We start from the raw sequence: 12,458 nt of genomic DNA on the forward strand, positions 1-12,458 counted from the left end.
TACTCTGAATCTGTAGCTACTTTTGTTTAAACTATACGATTTTAACGTTACTTTAGTGGTTACAAAAATATCAATTCCCCAACCGGTAGCCTTACTACGAGATAACATCGTCAGACGAACATTTTACAGTTTTTCATTAATATTATTTCACACACGACAGCATAAAGAAATTCTCTTTGGAATGACGCGACGCGACGGTGCAAAACACGTAGTAAGAAACGCTGAACATATTATATTATATTAGTATAGAATTAACGGCTTATAAAATAGGATATATATACAAACACTCACTTACAGTGACAATCACTCTACAATACGAATTGTTCGATAATATTTAATGATAACACTTAAACTATGAACATGGCTTCTGTAGTTTATTTTTGAAATGAAATACATACATAGTGTACAATATGACCTGATTCTAACGCTTTGAGTTGTATCTCTACAGCGTGTCCCATATACCAAGGAGCTAAAACGATGGCTTAATATTCTCACAGCTAGTAAAACTGGGTTTAACGACCTATATCATTGTATGCTCGTCCTATATTCTGTCAAAGACTAAAGTGATAAAAAATACATATATATAAGACAAGTCTAACACTAAACACGTTCTCATTCGGGACGCTCCGGACCCCAGATGATATCATGGGGTTATTGACCTCACGTGGGGGGTACAGAGTGTCTTGGGGTTAGCTTCGCATTGTTATTGCATGAGTGTAGTGTCGCAGAAAATGTAGAAAATATTATAGCGTTGATATTAAATAGATTCTAATATATTTTTTTAATATTAAGAAGCGGTTTTGTTTGTGAGTTATAAATAGGCGCCATATACATACGTATGTACTATAAGTAGATATGAGATTGAAAACAGTATATTCTTAATACTTTTAGTATTTGTTATTAAAAAATAATATGAACTAATATTTCTCGGATTATACGCGACGCGTATTTTATAACATATTTTAAAAAACTACGTAGGCCCGACGTTTCGGTTACTTTGCAGCAACCGTGATCACGGGCAGACAAGATGAGAATGTCGTCACATCTCGTTTTTAAAATAATAAAATACGCGTAGTGTAATCTGAAAAATATTAGTTTGATTTAAACGTTAAGTAAGTCAGTAGTTAGCGTTCGAAATTAATGTCATTCAATTTGTTTGTTAAACAAACGTCAGGGACCTGTGTCACCTTATCCAGCTTTTGAATATTCCGTGAGACGACTCCCACTGTAAGCGTTTTGTCGTGATACAGAAACAAATCCTTCATACACAATACTTGTAATGTTTAATAAATATAATTTCTATGTAAGTTTGTCTGTAGTTTCAATATATTACAGCTCTGAAGTAATCTACCTACAATTGAATGTTCTAGTATTCCATGCAATTGTATGTCTAACGTATAATATCTATTAACGAATTAATATTCGAAACGGCTTCTTCGTAAATCTGAAGTGTAATTCATGAGTTCAAATTGTATTGTTTGAATTAGTGTTATTTGTTTTAGTTACAGATGTGAATATTAAAAAAAAATAGTGCGTGGCGTCCCTCCGCGCGCAAGAATTAAAATTTTGTAATGTGAAAACGGAAATAGGAAGGGGTAGACATAAATTTTTTTGGGAACTCTTATTGTTTCTTTAAGAAAAACTTTATAAACATTGCTTACAATTGACAATTGAGCCGCCCATTTATTCTCGCTCCGTCTCTTTCTATTCCCCCTCTCCAGGAACGTTGAACGTTTAACGCAACCTTGTTGGAACGCGTTAGAAGTTTCGCTTCAATTTACTTTAGATTAACTATGCATTTTACGTCAGTTATTTCAGTTTTTTTGTGAACAAACTGATGGTAAAGTTGGACCAGCTCCGTCATATATATAGTGACCTAAATTCAAACTTATAGTAAAGAATTTCGCGTATTCAAATTCTGTAACTGATATAATGTCCAGGTGATGATGGCGTTGGCGTCATATCACCAGTCAGTCGAAGCTGAGAAACAGAAGCTACGCACACAAGTCCGAAGACTGTGTCAGGAGAACGCGTGGCTCAGGGACGAGCTGGCGGCTGCCCAGCAGAGGTTACAGGCCTCGGAGCAGAGGGTCTCACAGCTGGAGGAGGAAAATAAACACCTGGACTTTATGGCATCTATACGGTATGATAAACTATACTAGTTATAATTCAAATTTTGTATTGATTCTTTTTTATTCTTTAAAGGGAAAGATTATTATTTATTTAAGACTTTTCTTAGACTCACAGGCGTATATATATTGGGCATTATTATTATTAGTATGTACTAAATAAAAATATCTATACGGTTTTAACATATGCAAAAAATGATATCGCTAGCAGTCAAGTGCAATGTTAGTATGTCTGTCACAGTAAATACGATAGCGACATCACCGAGGAGTCGGAGACGAGTCGCGGCGCTCAGGCGGACGGCAAGAGGGACGATCCCATGGTGGACCTGTTCCCTGACGAGGACCACGACGACAACAGGAACAATAAGTGTTAGTATCGGGGGGGGGGGAGTAGAGGGGATGCACATTTCGACTGAGACTGCGAAGTCTTAAGTTGTTAAAAGATATATGCATATCGTCGGAAGAGTGCATATAAGTTCAATTTAAACACATAAATAAACTTACCTTAAAATTCATTAAATGTGTAAGTTACGAAGGTGTAATCTTCCTCTGTAAAACTATTCTACTATAGACAGACCTTATTACCCGCTGCTAGTTACTTTGGTCGTGGTTTCCTTTTAATTTGGTCTGATTCATCCGCCGTGACATTTTACCGGGACCATCTAGTCGGAGCTCATGTGATTAATATACAATATAAAGGTTTAAACAGAAAGCACGTTTCATTGTGTATGGAACAGCCGGAGATATTACATAGATCATCATACTTCAGAAACACGTCCAAATCACACGACTAACCAATATATAATGAACGATCATTTTCCAGCGATGTCCCCGACTCCGCCGTCTCAGTTCGCGCAGCAGATCAACGCCGGGTACGAGATACCCGCCCGCCTCCGCACACTCCACAACCTGGTGATCCAGTACGCGTCCCAGGGTCGGTATGAGGTGGCCGTGCCTCTCTGTAAACAGGCGCTCGAGGACTTGGAGAAAACATCGGGTCACGATCACCCAGACGTCGCCACCATGTTGAACATACTCGCGCTGGTCTATCGGTTAGCAACACAAATAATTAATAAATATATAAGCCTGCACATCCCTAATGTCTGATCTGCTTTAACAGGATATTTTTACAAAATAATTCCTTATATGCATACTATATGACGCGGTAGGTCGCGGTGGCCTGGAGGTTAAAGGCCTTCCTCTCACACGTGAGGGCGCGGGTTCGGAATCTGGCAAGTACCAATGTGATCTTTTCCGAATCATATGTACTTTCTAAGAGTCTTTAGACACCACTGACGGACGGTGAAGGAAAACCTGGTCTTATAATTTCAAATTATAAGATTGAAATCGCCAGCCCGTCTTGAGCAAGCGTGGTGATTAATGCTCTAACCTTCTCCGTGTGAGAAGAGGCCTTTGCTCAGCAGTGGGTTCTGATAGGTTGATGATGATAATAATAAGAATCCACAGTGGATCATAGATTGAAAAGAATGTAGCCACAGGTCACTGACCTTTTGCTGTATCTAGCACGACACATGCTTATAGGCTATAAGGAACAAATGATATTAATAATAAAATCCCCCCTTTGGTCTGTTGAGTGCAAATCTATAAGAATAACAATCATGACGTATCTTGTAACGGACTTCGCGCTATTTTTTATACGAACTACCCTCATTGGAATCAATAAGACATTTACATATATATTTATATAAGAAGTATCTTAGCTTATTTTAAAATCTAGACCATACTTTAAAGATTCCAACGTATAACGGCTGTGATCTCACTGAATATATGTCTAAAAACGATAATTTCTTCTAAGTATACTATTTGTAAGGTATACATTCTTACTGTCTATAGTTAAATAGTCATTCGTATGTAAAGCCGTGACTCACTGAAAACTATCGGAGATAAGTCAAAATAATGGTTGTGTATGTCACCAGTGACCAGAACAAATACAAAGAGGCGGCGAACCTGCTGAACGACGCGCTGTCCATCAGGGAGAAGACCTTGGGCGAGAATCACCCGGCCGTGGCGGCTACGCTCAACAACCTGGCCGTGCTGTACGGGAAGCGAGGTAGATACCGAGATATCTCTAACACACACACACACACACAGAAAATGCATCATTTAATATAATAATAATGTCCAGGCAAGTACCGCGAGGCCGAGCCCCTGTGCAAGCGCGCCCTGTGTATCCGCGAGGCCGTGCTGGGCAGAGACCACCCAGACGTCGCTAAACAACTCAACAACCTGGCTCTGCTTTGTCAGAATCAGGTGACTACATTATCAACAGACAAACACACATACACATGTCGTTTACACAATACGTTCCTTACATATGTAGGTTTATTCATACGTCGCGGAAGGAACGTTCTCTATGACAATTAATTATTTTTTAATATCTTTGCAGAACAAACATTTAATCAAAACAGTCCGTTTATCAATACAAATCACGATTTGATTGAATTTTAATGCTTTAACTTACATACCAATCAATTTGAGATATCCTATAGATAGCTTAGAATATTATTGGTGTGAACAAAAACGCTAACGGTGTACCTTCAGAACAATGACTTGGTGTTATTGAAACGTGAATCAATACTGTAATTTTGTATGAACATGTCTTTAATAGACTCGACTGATTAAACTAACTCTCTTATGTGCAACCTAGAGATAGAGATAGAGAAACTATCAATTGTTATCAGAAACAGAGATATTAAAAAAAATATAGAATAATCAGTAAAGAAGATTGAACTTAGCTACTATTTTAACATACTTCATACTCATCAAAGTAAATTATATATATTTAACTAAATGATGTTTCAGAACAAGTACGAGGAGGTGGAGCAATACTATCAGCGCGCGCTGGAGATATATGAAAGCAAACTGGGCCCGGACGATCCCAACGTGGCCAAGACTAAGAACAACCTCGCCTCGTGCTACCTCAAACAGGTGACCGGATGACAGACTTGTATTACAGATAACAGACCAAGGCTAAATGACACTGAATTAGTTTCGATGAAACTCTCCAGCTATATAGATTACGCATGAGAATGACATATAAGTTGTAATTCTTTTTTAAGTCTGTATTATTTTCTAAGGAACACTCAATGAAAATCGTGTTATAAGTCATAGATAGAGACGGTTCTGCCAATTGGTTGGCATATCTATTTTGTTTAAAATCTTACTCAATGACCAGTGATTTACTATATTTTGGGCATTATTTATCAAACATTGAGCGAATTTAGTCTTAACTACTTACTGTTTTAATATGTCTTATGTATTTATATGATATGTTCGTTATTCCAGGGCAAATACAAGGAGGCTGAAACCTTATACAAGCAAGTATTGACACGCGCACACGAGAGGGAGTTTGGAACTATCGACGGTAAGACAGACATACATACACTACTTTAAACATACAGAGGCGTGCACAGAGGAGAGGTTGGGTAGGGTGAGTGTGTACATTGAATTAACACACATCACTGAAACAGAGCTCGCAGAGATAATGTGCCCTGTCGATAATTAACTCGTCAGTTAAATCACTAATAAACAAAGTAATTAAAACAAAAAAGCTCAACCCGTACACCGACCGATATTAGTATGTAGTTGATTTATAATCAACCGATGACCTCTCAAACACACCTCGCGGGTACTCAAATACTTACGGACTAATCATATAGAGCGGCAACCGGAGGTTCCCGGAAAACTACGAAACTTACTTATATGTATATTGTAATAAGAATTACATATTAAAACTTATAACCTATACCTAAGACTATGATTGCCCCGATGTTAGGACAGCAATGCCATTCCATAGCTCGTGTGGTGTCAGGTACTCCTGGTTCACACGGCTTGGTGTTGGTTCGTCACTCGATATATGATATTTTATCCATACAAAGAAGTGTCCCCGGCGATGTTTATTTACTTTTTCATACGTTGCCCGTACGTAACAGACTTGTATTTAAAGACGTATTTGTATACTGTATAGACTGAGGAGTAGTTCTGCTTTTAGCCGCACTGGCTGGAAGGCGGCGCTAGTAGCGCCTGTTAATATTATTTCTGTTTATTTTCGATAGATGGCGCTTTCATAAAAGTTTACCAAATTTTAAATTGATTGAAATTATAAAACTCTGTGAATACTCGTATCGAGTGACGTGTGATTGAAAGTATGTGAGTAAGGATTTAACGTCGGTTTAGCAACAACGGTTCTGTATACAAGATATTTCCCTATATAGAGTGCACGCCGCTGTATACATATACCTGTAAATACATAGATTAATCATTTGCTTTATTTATGATTTATTCCGCAGTTTCCTGTGTTTTATTAATGATATTTATTTTTTTTATTTATTTTAAATATGTTTTATGTTGTTTACCGTTTCAGAGTATATAGCTTCATTAAAAAAGCCAAAAAAATAACATTAGCCGTACGTTCCCTACTAATAGAAGACGTGCAATGTACACTGCAAACTACATTCCTTGTCGTGTAGATGAATGACAAAACTATATACATGCATGTGAATATTGATAACATCCTGGAGATACTCGATACTGGCAACCCTAATGTATCCACAATGTTATTTAATATGTAACGGTAGTTAATGTGAAGATATTTTTAATCTGTTGTCATTGATCTAGTACGGGTGGCGGTTACCATGTAAAGCCCGAGCACAAACAGCCCTCCCGCCGGCCGCGCCGCGGTCTGTGGCTCTAGTTACAGCATTGTTTTATATAAGTTGGAGAGGGGCGCGCAGTTTTATTTTCTTTTAGTACATTTTAGATGACTATTTGTTTATGTTCCTTATTAGATCTCTTTGGTCGAGACTCGAATGTATGTAGCATAGATTATATTATTTTATACATGTTACTATTATTAATTGTTTTTTTTTATGTGTTGTGCCAAAAATTGTTAATAAGAGCGTCCCTGTCGGCCGCCGAGGCTTCCATATTTTATAGTGAACTTGTAAATGAAATAAGATTTCGTTGAGTCAAGTTGGATGGTTCAGAGCGACCAGCCGCACCTTTAGCTGTAAAGGTGCCGCCTGTTCGTGAATTTTCTTGCCAAATATATTACTGTTTCGATGCATTCAAAACGCATATCTGCATTTATGTTTACGCGAGCGCTGGAATTATTAATGTGTAATAGTTCTTAATGTATCCTTGTTCCATTAAATACATGAAAATTTAAAATGATCGGTATTTTATTGAGACGTACCAGCACAGGTTTGTGTCGTTGGACTACATGCGGAGTGTTCTCGGTCGTTTATTTGAACCTTAGTACGGACCACGAACTATCCACTCTCCGTATTTAGTCGGACGGTGCAAACTAATGGTGAGATGATTGAATTTATTACGATGAAGTCTGCCGCGTGCTAGGTGAGTGACACAAGTTTGGATTATATAGTGTGGCACAGGTAGGAAAGGGGGCTGGAATACGTGCTGGTATAAGTAAATAATTATATATATATATGAAGTAAATGTCTCCGCCTCAGTGTCACACCTTCCCGACTTGTGTCACATGTGTGTGTGTATATCATATACACTACGATACAGCATCATATACACTACGATATACCTCCCCCAGGAGACAACAAACCCATCTGGCAGGTCGCGGAGGAGAGGGAGGAGAACAAACATCTGCAGAAAGAGAACGCGCCCTACGGCGAGTACGGCGGCTGGCACAAGGCGGCCAAGGTAACGCGCGACGCACACCCGGCTGCTTGGTTACTGAATACAAATAAACTAAACTATGGTTTGTAAGGTCGACTCGCCCACCGTCACCACCACGCTCAAGAACCTGGGCGCCTTGTACAGGAGACAGGGCAAGTACGAGGCCGCGGAGACGCTCGAGGACTGCGCGCTGCGGACCAGGAAGGAGGTGAGGAGGGGAGGGGGAGGGTAGTGTGACGTCACACGCCTAGCTCGTAACATATTAACTTTGATTTTATCTTTGCACGCTGCCTAGCACGGTCCACCCCATGTAAGTCTCGATTGGATATTACTATTATTATGATTATTATATTATATGAGATGTCACGGGACGCCATGTCACACCGTCCCGTTGACCACCATTGCTCTGTGTTCTGTGCACGTGACTGGCGTCACCAACTATTGGCGTTGATTTTTATTATTTTTTAAGAGGAAAAGGTAAATTTTAGGCTTTGGACATCGTGAAACAGTCGCGCGCGAGGAGCGGTCGGAGAGACGCGGAGCGGGAGACCGATGAGGTTAGAGCCCAACCTATACCTTGACCTGTGACCCTGAACCTTCGCCCCCTCCCTACCAACATCATCACTGTCCATTTGCCTGTCTCCGAATCAGATACTATTTTTCTTCACATCCGCTTTGTATATATGATTATTGCTCGTCATTTTTAGAGCGCGATCTCTCTAATTAAATCTATTGCCTGTACGTTGGACTACCTCCACATTTTCTAGTAAAAAATACATCAGGCCGACACAGAGTTCAATAGAATATTTCTTGGGCACATATCTTATACAAGAAGCCACGTGCCACTCCATGGCGGACACACGAGCGCTGGTTCATTACTTCATATTTGCAACGTCACGATACACACGGAGAGGTAACAGTCTCACGTATTAACCTAGTTGAACGAAAAACGGAAGACGCGGCGTGTGTAGTGTCGATGCGGACTTGTACTAATCATACGGAACATTTAATTCTCTTATTTTTATCTTCTCGACTCATTCCCCCGTGTTCCTCTCCTCCCCGTTCCCGTCCTCGTATCGTCTGTGTTCTGCTTCTGTGTCCGTCTCACGCGGCCATGTAAATACACTCAATAATATATGTATATAGAAATATAGCTTTGTGTCTGTGTGTGGCAGCGTCGCAACCTTTGATGTGACCTGATCGAGTTTGAGACGGAACACTGATCGTTCGAAGGTTTACAATAACTGTGGAACCGTCCGTGTCTCGTTTTAACGCGTAATTAGGGTCGTCGGTCAGCTTTGATTTGTCGTTTTTTTTTCTTTGTATTTATAATTATTCCGCACTTTATGTTTATAGGCCACGAACCAAGCGAGCGAACCGCGCATGAACCTTAAGTCGAAACTGTTTAATGCCCTAGGCATCAACACGGGGAACCCGCCTCACCAGTAGCATAGATATTTTTTAGTCGTTATTCTAAGCACTCACTCGCTTCCTGTGAACGAGCCTAGCTCCGGCCGCCGGCTCCGCCTGGGTCGTTCGTCACACACTCAAATCGCCGCCCGCCTATGTTTTGTAATGCTTTTTATATTGTTATATCACAACCAGCCGCTCGGACCGCGGCGGGCGTAGTCTAGAGTCCATCAGCATGTTCTGGGGCCCGAGACTGTCGGATATACAGCATGTGATGAGACATGTACCGTCCCTAAATAACATATATATTAATATATTAGCTTAAGGTATTTTAACGTCATGACAGTAATGAGTAATCCCGAGTTGTCCGACGAGCGCTCGGAGCATTTATATTGAATATGGATCGCAAATAATGTTTCGCATTTAAGTTTCTATAACCGCTTCCCTATACAACGATTTGTAACTTAATTTATTTTTTTTTTGCTGATGGTAGTATTTTTTTTTTTAATAAATGTTTAATGCATGGATGTATAAATTTTATTTTATATATAAAAAATATTATGTCCAATTGATGTTTAATGCATGAACTCATTCCATTGTAGCGTATGTTTCGGTTTTAGCTTTACGAGTAAAGTATTTAAGTATGTTTTTTTTATTATTATTATTATTATTATAATTTTGATTTGTTTTATCCTCGCGAGGTGCTCGATGATGTGAATTTTAATATACGTTTTAATTATACAGATAATACACAAAATCATTTTTATTGTTTTATTATGTCAATGAATCTCCGATGCTGGAAGTCTTCGATGTCTGTCGGGTTGTCGAATGATAATTTTAAATTGTTAATAAATATTTATGTATCATTTGTTTTTTTGTTTTATTTGTTTTTGTTGTATTTGTTAAGTTAGGAAGGTGAGTCTACAGTGTTATGCAATTTATAGCCCACGAGAAGGAATTGTAACAAAATATACTGGCACAAGCATGAAAACGCATACAGACAGAATATATGACGGCTTTCGCTGTTAGAGATGTAGATGAATGTAGCATTTCATACATGTTAATGTTGACCGGTTCATACATCAAATAAAGTCAGAAACACAGCCATTAGATCTTACATTACTGAACCATTACGCATAAAACATTTTTTTTAGAGAGGAATATTCATTTTAATTTTACCGCGAAAATAATGATGTAGCGGTTTGATAATTTTGTAAGCTGTCAAACGGTTTTGACGGAAAAATGTATGAAGGCAAAGGTATAGTCTTCTACAGCCATATAACACTCATTATTGTATGAGTTCATTTAATATGTATTCAAAATTAAAATATTCAAAATGGAGTGTAAATTGCATAACACGGGGCAGGGTTCGGCCGAGGTGTCGCGGAGTGCCAGTTTCTCGAAACTTCGCGAGTCTTTGAGGCGTTCGTCGGCGAAACTTTTCCATCGGCTAGCTGGCCGCCACTCGGCAAACCTGCCGCCTGATGTAGACTTCACCGACCCGGAGAGGTTTGTTTTAGATCGTACCAGCGTAGCGTAAACGGCGTAGATCTACATCTAGGTGACCCCTGTTTGTTAAATTATTATTTGAAGCTTTTTTTTTGGCAATCGCACAATGCACATTTTTATTTAATATCACCGCTGCCATGTGCACGTGTACTTGTTTGTGATAAAAAAAGTAATGTGTCAGAAGTCAAAAGTGGCAGCTGAAGTGAAATATCATTAATAGTTTAACAACGTTTGGTATCAGCATGAAGCGCGCAAGCTCCCTGTCCGAGCTCAGTAAGACGGAGACTCCCAGCTCGCCGCCCGAAGACCGGCCTCGGTAGCGCTCGTCCTCTGCACGGAACGTCTTCATCTACGTCACGTCGACCCTCGTACGAATACTCTCTCTACAGTCATGATGCTGACATTGGCTGAATGAATTGAGCATTGTTACAAATAGCTTAAAAAAAAAACAAATTTAAGTAATATTGAAATATATATCCAAACATCTTGGATGGTCTATTTAACATTATTTTTTAAATTTCATGTTTCATTTCCTAGAATGCGTGTTATTCACAACATTAATATAATTATTCATTTTATATATTTTTCGATATATTCGATTGTATTTAAAAAAAAATTATCTACATTAATTCCATTTTTTTATTATTGTTCTGCTTATTTAACATAACTATATTGTAAGGAAATCAAAGAGATGAATATTATGTGTCATTGATGATAATTTAATTATAAAACCGTGTGCCGTATGTCGTGTTCTATCAAAAGTTTGGTTTCACAATCCTGAACTGACAACTGTTAAACTTCTACCATAAACCATCTAAAGCTGTAGTTGTTGACTCGTAGCTTCATTTATAAGGTTGTGAAACCTAAAAGAGGTGCTTGTTATTTAACAATATAGTTGCTCTTTCGCTAACTGATTGCTAAACGTTTGGAAGCATCTCTTAAAAAATTAAAATGTAGTGTGTAATGATAAAAGAATAATATTTTAGCATCGTCGAGTATTTTGCCGAAGTGTACTTAAAATAAGGCTTCCCGGCTTAGTGTTGCTCGAAGAATTTGTAATATTAGAAACGTGCAAGAACTTAGAAATAAACAGATCGTGAAATCTCGTTTGATAATCTTTGGACGACAAAAAAGATTTTTTAATTCTATATAAATGGTTAAAAGTTTTGAGAGTTTAAATGTTATAAATTCTTTTGCGGCAAAACACATAGCGGCTTATTTATAATATTGATCTCAGTTAATATGATACGAAATAAATTATGAAATAAAAGTGTGTATCAATCATGTAACCTTTATTTATAATTAAAGTATAAGTCTTAACCCTGACTCCGGTTATATATAACAAGTTTTCAATAATATTTCTCATTAAATACAATTGAGTCTTAAGAACGTAACAAAGTAATTTTTGGTTCATAATATTAATAAGAGAAAATAGTTTTTTCTTGATCAGTTAAAACTCTGCATGAATAATTTAAATATATAAACGAAAAATAATAATGTTAAAAGTATGTAGATTCGGATATAATAGAGGTAACTTTAACATATAATTAGCCTCATTAAACCTTTTCAGCTATTAATAAATTAAATGTATATATTTAATTAATTGATTAATGGGTGTAGATCACAGCAAGAGCTGCGACACTTTATTAGATATTATCTACGTATCAAATACATTAATATGAAATTAATACAGTTATTATGGAAATATTAAGTATTTTTACTAAGACTGAAATTTAATAA

The 12,458-nt window shown here is 37.9% G+C and overlaps 1 protein-coding gene across 12 annotated transcripts in view; it reads left to right on the plus strand.

Moving 5' to 3' along the window:
* LOC116770888 (kinesin light chain) overlaps positions 1 to 11,988 on the plus strand; it is a 28,985-nt gene extending 16,997 nt beyond the window's left edge. For 8 of the 12 annotated variants that reach the window (XM_061520762.1, XM_061520763.1, XM_061520755.1 and 5 more), the window contains 12 exons: positions 1,941 to 2,143; positions 2,371 to 2,498; positions 2,953 to 3,181; positions 4,067 to 4,200; positions 4,276 to 4,400; positions 4,953 to 5,078; positions 5,436 to 5,514; positions 7,714 to 7,823; positions 7,891 to 8,007; positions 8,095 to 8,109; positions 8,288 to 8,356; positions 9,156 to 10,077. In XM_061520762.1, the coding sequence (XP_061376746.1) occupies positions 1,941 to 2,143; positions 2,371 to 2,498; positions 2,953 to 3,181; positions 4,067 to 4,200; positions 4,276 to 4,400; positions 4,953 to 5,078; positions 5,436 to 5,514; positions 7,714 to 7,823; positions 7,891 to 8,007; positions 8,095 to 8,109; positions 8,288 to 8,356; positions 9,156 to 9,248 (1,428 nt within the window). In that variant the 3' untranslated portion in view covers positions 9,249 to 10,077. Of the gene's footprint in view, positions 1 to 1,940; positions 2,144 to 2,370; positions 2,499 to 2,952; positions 3,182 to 4,066; positions 4,201 to 4,275; positions 4,401 to 4,952; positions 5,079 to 5,435; positions 5,515 to 7,713; positions 7,824 to 7,890; positions 8,008 to 8,094; positions 8,110 to 8,287; positions 8,357 to 9,155; positions 10,078 to 10,959 lie in introns of those variants that run through there. The other 4 variants (XM_061520764.1, XM_061520765.1, XM_061520761.1 and 1 more) reach the window with 4 other exon arrangements.
* The last annotated feature ends 470 nt before the right edge of the window (positions 11,989 to 12,458 follow it).

Source organism: Danaus plexippus, chromosome 7, assembly GCF_018135715.1.
Source record: "Danaus plexippus chromosome 7, MEX_DaPlex, whole genome shotgun sequence".
In the NCBI taxonomy this organism is placed as follows: Eukaryota; Metazoa; Arthropoda; class Insecta; order Lepidoptera; family Nymphalidae; genus Danaus; species Danaus plexippus.